We start from the raw sequence: 8,898 nt of genomic DNA on the forward strand, positions 1-8,898 counted from the left end.
TCAAAAACCCAAACTGCCTTCGCATTTATCATCACACATTTTATCCCAAGCAACCCAGTGCAAACCACGAGCTTTGTCGTTAGACCGCCACCAAGATCTTGAAATAGCACTTGTTAATTTAGACGTCAATTCCTGTGGCAATTTAAAGCAGGACATAACATAAGTTGGGAGAGCCAACGCAGCTGACTTGATCATGATTTTCTTGCCGCCTTTCGATAAATATTTCACCGACCAACCATCCACACGATCATCTAACTGATCATTAACATAACTAAAAACCTTAGTTCGCGAACCTTGAAGGCTTTCAGGAATACCCAAATAAGAACCCATACCGCCTTCTTTTGAAATATCGATGACAGACTTTAATTGGGGTCTTAAGTCCTCCGGGACGTTTTTTCCAAACATGATAGACGACTTCTCCAAGTTAACCTCATGTCTGGACGCTTTTCCATAATTTCCTATGATTTCCATGACCATCCTACATTATGTCGCTTCTGCTTTACAGAAGAACAAACTATCATCTGCAAAAAGCAAATGCGAGATGGTGGGGCAATCCCGAGCTAGCGTAATACCAGTAAGTTTATCCTCTCGTTCAGCCTTTTTGATATTAGCTATCAACACCTCCGTGCTAAACATTGCTTTTTAAGACATGTTATAAACTAACTTATAAGTTTGAATTTTTGATTTGTAAGATAAGCCCGAAAAAGCATGAAAAAACCCCAAAAGTCATATAGTCCTGTTAGAGCCGGACCGGGCTTTGAAATAAAGACTTGAAAATATTTCGGGGCAGGTCGAGAAGGGCTCAAATATATGCGAGTTTTGCGGATTTCGGGACAGACCGTACTGAGCCAGCCCGATTGACACCCCTATATGCCACATCACGTTGTCTTTCACTTCATAAACCCTTGCCGAGATAATTAAAAAAAAAACACGAAGACTCTAATTGTTTGTTCTTCTCCTTCACACTAAAAGACTGTTTTTTAGAGAGAAGAAACAAAAGAATCGTCACAAAGTTTTGTCGTCGATGAAACAAACACTAAGAGATGAAAACACACGACTCGTGCGGCAAGAGACATGGAAGAAGCAGAGGTCATTGTTTAAAGAGGCAAAACAATCTCACCAAATTCAACTTTGATTAATTTGAACAAGAATTTCAACAAAAATCTACAGATTCTGCAATCAAATTCTTCGGTTATCGAGAACTCTTTGGAAGAAGAGGCGAAGTTAAAAATTAGGGTAGGAAAGAAATTTGAAAAGATAGAATAGAAAGAGAGATGCATAGTGATGTGAAGAAGAAGGAAGAAGAGAATAGAGACATAGAGATATCAATTCTTCAGGTAATCCCCTCCCTAACCACACAATTGTCGTCTTATATACAAAAGATTAAAAAATTCACAAAAGAGCAACTTGGGCATGACAAAGTTCATTAATCTCTTTTAGATTTGCAGGTCCAATCGAGGTAAAGATGTCAATTTTATTCAAGCTTTTAGGGTTGCTTCAAGAAAAAATATTAGTGTTTGTGTAAATTAACTCACCTTTTCTTTGTTCACTTAGTTCTTAAATGAAGATGATATTGAGCAAATTGCTGCTTTGGATCAGAACGTTTTCTTTTTCAAGGTTTAGTACAATACATGTTACTTACTACTACTTCCAGAACTCTATGTGAAAATTATCATTTTTTATTTCCCTTTCGATCTTAGTAAATTTCAAAAGCTTCATCTTTGGTTTATGTCAGATTTATGAGACAAAGGTTTAATTACCTAAACCTAACGTACTCTAAGAGATCCATCAAGAACATTTAAAATGTATACATCAAAGAGTAATATGTCTTACTGTTCTAGAGGGGTTGTGAGTGAGAAAAAAATCAATAACTAATAGTTTGTAATCCCTAAATTTATTTGGTAATAAAATTTAAAATCTATTCAAAAACTAAATTTATGAAATAAAAAACTCAATTATCATATAATGATGTAAATAATATTAATAAAAAATACTATTGAAATTATCAAAAAATTATGAATTGATTCCAAATAACATATATTAAATTATGAATCTAGAAAAACAAAACAGGAAAATATGACAAAAATAAAATAAAAAATCAATCCCGCAGCGTAGCGCGGATGCCAATCTAGTGAACATAAAACTAAGATTTCATTTAAAAATAAAAATAAAGATAACTAGAATAACTACTTATTTATGGTATGATGCTCCAATTTAAGTGATTCAGTGAAATAACACTGACCATAATAAAATATAGTCGTACAAATAAAATAAAAATATCACATAATATACATATTGGTCACTATAACAACAACATCAGGAAAGTAACAAGAACAGTAATTATTTTTGTTGTATATTAGTAACATTATAACAATCTTTCCCGTTTTTAGAAAACTTTAAAGATTTTAGCCATTATAAATAAAGATTCGAATCGGACAACCTTGGAATGGGCAAGGCAACAAGAGGCGTCTTGAGCTTCAAGACAATCCCAAACTTCTCTTTCAATTCCAACACTTGTCCTTCCGGTATCTTCCAATCGAACGAATGTAATAATGTCGCGAGAGTGTACAAAACCATCCTCTCGGCGAGTGCTACACCGACGCACATTCTCCTTCCAGATCCAAATGGAAGAAACCTATAATCTGTTCCATTGAATTCACAAGACTTATTATTAAGAAACCTCTCAGGACAAAACTCAGTCGGATTATCCCACGTGTTTTGGTCTCTCTGAATACACCAAGCGTTGATGAAGATCTTAGTGTTTTTAGGGATGGTGTAGCCACCCACAACCGCGGTTGCAGTGGGACAATGAGGGACAAGCAAAGGAATGGTTGGATAAAGTCTAAGTGTTTCTTTCATAATGGCTACTATGTAAGGAAGTTTAGTGATGTGTGATTCTTCAACTATGTTGTCTTTGCCTACAACTTCGTCTAGCTCTTGTTGCGCTCTCTTCATCAACTCTGGGTTTCTTATTAGTTCGGCCATGGCAAACTCTATCGTGTTGGTTGATGTATCTGTACCACCAATTACCATATCCTTCACATATATATAAAAATCACATTGATTAAGTCAGTCAGTCCTCATGAACAAACAAACAACTTGTCTTTTTGTATCCGAAGATCTTGAGACTAACCTACGTTTTAAAAAAGAAAAGTTTACAGCCTTACGACTAATCTACATTGTTTGCAAAAATATGATATCCTCCAAAGTATAAAGACTGAAATTATTTCATTACCACGAGCACGGCTTTGACATGGTTAACCGTAACAGGAACCTCCGAGTCAGCTTCTTGCTCCTTTAACTTCATCAAATGTTGCAAAAAGTCTTTACATTCACCATCCTTACTTCTTAGTTCTTGCATCTGTTCGATGGCTCGATCAAGTATCGCATCAACCTCTCTAGAACACACATGCATCTTCTTCACAAGACCTTGAAGATCGAATCTAGCTAACATTGGGAAAAAATCAGAAATATTAGGCTCACCCAAAAGCCTAATTATCTCAGAAACCACTCCTTTAAACTCTGTTCCAACACTCTCCATTTCCTCTGCTTTCACCGAACTTCCCAATAACATATTCATTGTAAGATTCATCATCGCCAAAAAAAGCTGGTCTCCGACGTTCACGGGTGATTCTTCCTGACCTTTCTGGTACAAGTACCTCGTTGTTTCCCGGATTTCTTTGCGACGAAGCTCGTAGAAAGAATCCAAAGTTTTGCGGCTAAGAAGCTTGAGAAAGCAAACTTTTCTAAGCATCCTCCATTCGGCACCGTATGGTAACCAAACAAGGTCGAGACCGCCATAAGTATAGGCTCGGGCCGTGAGAGGAACATCACGGTTTGAGAAATTGATGTCTTGATCTTTCAAGATCTCTTGAGCTAGTGCTGGAGAGTTGACCACAACCGTTCGTTTTGAACCAAGATTGAGTTTGAAGATTGGACCATGAATCTGAGCGAGGTTTGTGAAGTAGGTGTGAAGGTCCGGGTCAAGAAACGGGAGGTTTCCGACGATAGGAAGTCCTCGCGGTCCAGGCGGTAGAGGCGGATGCGGCGAGCGTTTGAATAGATACCATAAAATCGATAAGATGGCGATGAGAACGGGAATTGCGTAAGGTTTCACATTGATTAGTATTGTGTTATCAGTGAAGAGAGTTAAAATCGGAGACATGTTTTACAGCTGTTTGTAGAAGTTATGAGATGGACTTGAGTTATTGTTCGTTAATGGTATTTTAATCTTCACTGAGTGGAGGACTCAAGAGTCTCAAGAGGGAATAATAAATTGATAACATTTGAGCGGATGATATAATTTTCCTCGTTTTTAACGATCATACGGTAAAACCTCTATAAATTAATAGGGTCGGAACCATGAAATTTTATTAATTTATACAGATTTTAATTTATCGATAAATTAATAAAACATTAATTTATGAAGATATTTTCTTATTTTCATACTTTTGAAAATTTTCTATTACAAAATAATGTACTTTTGTTATCATTCATATTTTAAAAGAATTTTTTTAATTTATATAATCTTGGCTATCGCAATAGGATGAATGTCAATTGTTTACTAGATTATATAGGTAAAAATGATAAATGATAGAAATTTAGAGTTTACAAGAAATTGCTAGTAATATATTTCATGGTAATGATGAAGTCGAATAAGATATTATGATACCTTTAGAACCAGTTAGTAAAGAAGCAATTATCAAATCTAAGACTCTTTACAATTTTTGGATGCGTTTTGAGAAGATAATAATGAAAAAGTTTAGAAATGAACTCTATTAGAATGCAAATTAAAGAATAGCCAAATAACAATAGAGCCATATTTCAATATATATATATATATATATATTAGTTTATTTGATTATTAATTTATGATATTGATGGGACCATATTTTTACATAAGATTTCCAAAAAAGTTATTATCTTATTATTTTATCAAAATGTATCATTTTTTACACCGGTCCAGCTCGGAACCGAAAGAATTTATTAACTTATAGAGAGTATTAATTTAAAAGTATTAATTTATAGAGATTATACCGTATATCTCTAGGGACCAAAAATTAGTCATTCAGACTAGACGAAAAACAAAATCCATTTGGACCACAAGAAAAGAGAGTTTGTGTACTAAGATTGATTGAAAGACAATCTTAAGATTGAACGAAACAACAATCGTCATAATTCTTTGTGTGTACAACTGTACACCGCAAAATACATTTTCGTAAATAGACGACATGGCCCGCCCATTATGTGAGTTATATATTTTTTTTTTGAATTGAATGTTAAATTAATTCAAATAAAAAAAGACTGTTTTACAATGACTGTTACCAGTTTTTGAGTTTGCTTAAACAAAACCGAAAAAAGAGAAGACAAAATTTACAGCAGAGATGAGTCAAGTAGGGCGAGTGGCAAACCATAAGGTCAGCCCATCGTCATAAGAGTAGTTTCCCAGGTTGCGGATTGAAGTGAACATGTTGCGTACTATCTTGTCAATGAGCTTGACCAGATGAGAAGAGGGTATGGGAGTTGCTCCATGTCTTCGCTTGTTGCGTTCATGCCAAAGATGATAAACCGTGGTTTGGTAACTATAACGAATAGTGAAGAGACGGATTCTATCCATGTTGGTATTGCGGAGTGTAGCATGAAGAGTGTTCCAATCAATTGTGAAAAGATTTCCAAGGAGTCTAGTCGCAAGTGGAACCCATACCGCTGCGGCATACGAACAGGAAAAGAAGAGGTGATCACGGGTTTCCACTGAACCACAAAAAACACAATCTGTTCGTTGATTGGTATTCCATCGTTGCATGCGGTCCCCCGTAGGAAATCGATTCTTAACAGCCAGCCAGGATACAAACGCATACTTGGGGGTTGCATGCATGAACCAGACACTTTGAGACCAAGGTTCCGCCGGCTGAGATTCACGAAGCAGAGTAATGGTCTCCTTAGTTATGAACCTCTCACGATAGGTATTGTGTTGACCCTTCCACATGGGGATATCCTCAGCTGCAGTGAGAGTGAGAGCCGCTAGTTCAGTTTCAATGGTGTTGAGAAGGGCAGAACGATGCTCACGCCTACTTGGGGGTGGCCCTCTTTGGCCGTTGCCACGATTGCAGTCAAAGGAATGCCGAGTTCAATATGTCGGTTGCTACCAGTGATCTCATGGAGACAACCCAAGCTACTCCAACTGTCATACCAAAACGATGTTGATGTCCCATTATTAACCTGCACTTTGTAAAGCTGCTTCGCAAGTGATCTATACTTTAGGAGCTTCCTCCACATCCATGATCCCATACTAGTAGTAGATTTGAGTTCCCAAAAGGGCCTGTTTTTGAGTAGAGTGACAGAGATCCACCTGTTCCAGAGATAATCTCGTCCAGACATTATTCGCCATAGGAGTTTAAGACAGCTAACCTTGTTGGCAAGACGGAGAGATTGGAGTCCCAAACCCCCTTCTGCTTTTGGGCGACAGACTTCTTTCCAAGAGACCTTTGCCTTCTTGCCACTCAGCTCAGGACCAGACCAGAGGAAAGCAGAGCATAATTTGTCTATCTCTGTTATACACAAACTAGGGAGACGATATGCAGAGATCCAAAAGTTGAGTGTACTAGAAATTACGGACTTAAGAAGCTGCAGACGACCTGCATAAGAGAGAGGACGTGCACTCCATGATGTCAGACGGGCTCGGACCTTTTCTAACAAAGGAAGACAGTCAACATATGACATTTGCTTTGTGAGCAGAGGCAAACCGAGGTAGCGAACTGGAAGCTGGCCATGAGCAAAGGGGAACTGGTGGAGAATGTCTCTTCAGACCATTCATTGTAGTTATCTCCGTTCAGCAAAACAGAGGTAATAGCAGTTTCGGGGTTGTCGGAGCTTGAAAGTGTATACGGCGACACCACCGTGGAAACAGAGGAAGCGACGAGGGCCCATGTAGAAGAAGACACATGTTCTCCGTGGGTACTCATGAAGATCTTGATACACAAGACAAGTCGAAACTATCGACGGACACAACCGAATCGAAACTTATCGATGAACAACAAGAATTTTAAAACTTTTCTAGCTCTGATACCATGTAGGATTAGGTATTGAACTGACTTGTCTTTATTGATCTAGGTTACAACCTTATTTATACATGTTTAGCTAGGGTATACACAAACCGTCATTGACGTAAACTACACGTTTAAAGCCCAAAATACTAAGCCCAGAATATATCGCTAACAATTGGGTTGGCCGGATTCACATTTCTCCGATTCTATCTCGCTTGAGGAACACAGAGTATTCGGTTCTCCCAAATTCAACACTTTGTTTATTTTTTTTTAATCTCTTAACTGTATTATTAATGATATACACGTGTGTATGCTAATTTTGGAAGAAAAACATAAATTTGTGCTATTTTTGAGAATTTCCCAAAAAAAAAATAATTCTAAAAACAACAAAACCAACATTTTACATAATCGGCCGGTTACATCACAAACCGGTAGGGTGCAAGGGACTAGAAATTTGGTTTGGACAATACAGGAATTGCAATGAGTGGTTTCTTTAACTTCAGAGTGGATAGGAGGAACAAGCAGAGGAAGTGTAGGATGAAACCTAAAAGAGTCTCTATCATAATAGCTCGCAAGCAAAACTAACTTAATAAAATGAGATTCTTTAATGGCTCCTATTCCAAGAATAATTAGGAAACAGTTGAGCAACCAAATTTTACGAAAATAATGTGGCAATCTCTGTGCAAGATAAGCCAAAATAGTAAATAGAGAACACAAGTTCTGAAAGTTTGATCTGATGAACATAATCACAGATTCTAATTATTTTTTTCCTTTTGCTTTCAAGTAATAGAAAAGGAATCAATTCTCATTTTCCTGTATCATTCATAAGATCTCAGAAAGCAAATAAAAACAGAAACTCTCCCCTTCTTATCACAAAAAAAAGCCTTTCCCAATCTTATTATCTCTACTTTTCCTCAGGATTCACTTGCTGTCTGCACCGGCGTGCGCACTCCTGGTAACTCCTAACCAAACCGCTACATTTCAACGGGTTATCAATGTTCTCTTTGTAGCATTTCATCCACGCTTCGTGATCTTCAGAACAAGGCATCGGTTTCGGTTCAGGGATCTTAAACTCTTTCTCCCTCAGCTCCTTGGATCTCTCTGTCACTTCATGAACAAGGTTCTTCTCTACTTTCTCCAGCTTCTCAAGAACCTTCTCACTCTCTTTCGAAACAGACTTTATCAACTCCAACTCCGCGCTTGCTGCTGCTGCTGCTGCTTGTTGCGGTATTGGGAAAAAAAACGGTGGCTGCATTGGTAACTCCCCCACTGGATTCGGCTTCTCTGCATCGTGGTGGTGTGTCTTCGCTTCTTGTTCCACCTTCCTCTGTGGTGACACTTTGGGTTTGGTTTTCTTCGCCTTCCTCTTTGGTTGATCATTGCCTTCAGCTAGCTGATTGATCAGCTTTGAACTGATCTGAATCGAAAAGTCACCCATACTATACCAAGTTTGCAAAACCCTGGAAGATGAAAAATCCATATCAAGAAACACAACAAAGCTTGCTTATAGTTTTGCCAAGCTCTTCAAATTGACAAAATGTTAGCTAACTACCATAGTTAACTCTTTCTCTACAAGTTCTAGATTATGCAAAGCTTAAGCAATACAAGAGTGCCTATAAGGTAACATACAGAGAATGCAGCTAAAGTATGAGTTCAACATTGCTACAAATACACATGAATACTAAAATCCAGATTCGAAGATCTTAATATTCCCATCATCGTAGATACAACACTGACCAAATCGATCTTTACGGAATCGAATGAGTGATTCTTTGTAATCGATTTAGAAAGATTCTGGATAAAAATTTCTACAGAACAAGGATTTAAAAAAAAAAAAAAAAAAAAAAAAAAAACC

The 8,898-nt window shown here is 37.3% G+C and overlaps 3 protein-coding genes across 3 annotated transcripts in view; all 3 read right to left on the reverse strand.

Moving 5' to 3' along the window:
* On the reverse strand, nt 1–471 carry LOC104709693. The gene has a single exon (XM_010426264.1). The coding sequence runs from the start codon at nt 469–471 to the stop codon at nt 1–3; it is 471 nt and encodes a 156-aa protein (XP_010424566.1).
* On the reverse strand, nt 2,233–4,165 carry LOC104707526 (flavonoid 3'-monooxygenase-like). Its single transcript, XM_010423899.2, has 2 exons — nt 3,236–4,165; nt 2,233–3,036 (listed from the first exon to the last, which is right to left on the reverse strand). The coding sequence occupies exons 1-2, from the start codon at nt 4,163–4,165 to the stop codon at nt 2,413–2,415; spliced, it is 1,554 nt and encodes a 517-aa protein (XP_010422201.1). The 3' UTR covers nt 2,233–2,412.
* The window catches only part of LOC104707527, a 1,879-nt gene continuing 742 nt past the window's right edge, over nt 7,762–8,898 (reverse strand). Inside the window, exon 2 of the mRNA XM_010423900.2 lies at nt 7,762–8,503. Coding sequence (XP_010422202.1) covers nt 7,948–8,481 — 534 coding nt within the window. The 5' untranslated portion in view covers nt 8,482–8,503 and the 3' untranslated portion in view covers nt 7,762–7,947. The remainder of the gene's footprint in view (nt 8,504–8,898) is intronic.

The sequence above is a fragment of the Camelina sativa genome, chromosome 8, assembly GCF_000633955.1.
Source record: "Camelina sativa cultivar DH55 chromosome 8, Cs, whole genome shotgun sequence".
Lineage (NCBI taxonomy): Eukaryota > Viridiplantae > Streptophyta > Magnoliopsida > Brassicales > Brassicaceae > Camelina > Camelina sativa.

Coding starts and splice junctions, on each gene's coding strand:
- LOC104707526 (XM_010423899.2), bottom strand. CDS start 4,165: ATGTCTCCGATTTTAACTCTCTTCACTGATAACACAATACTAATCAAT. Junction 3,037..3,235: donor ATGTCAAAGCCGTGCTCGTG/GTAATGAAATAA, acceptor ATATATGTGAAG/GATATGGTAATTGGTGGTAC.
- LOC104709693 (XM_010426264.1), bottom strand. CDS start 471: ATGGAAATCATAGGAAATTATGGAAAAGCGTCCAGACATGAGGTTAAC.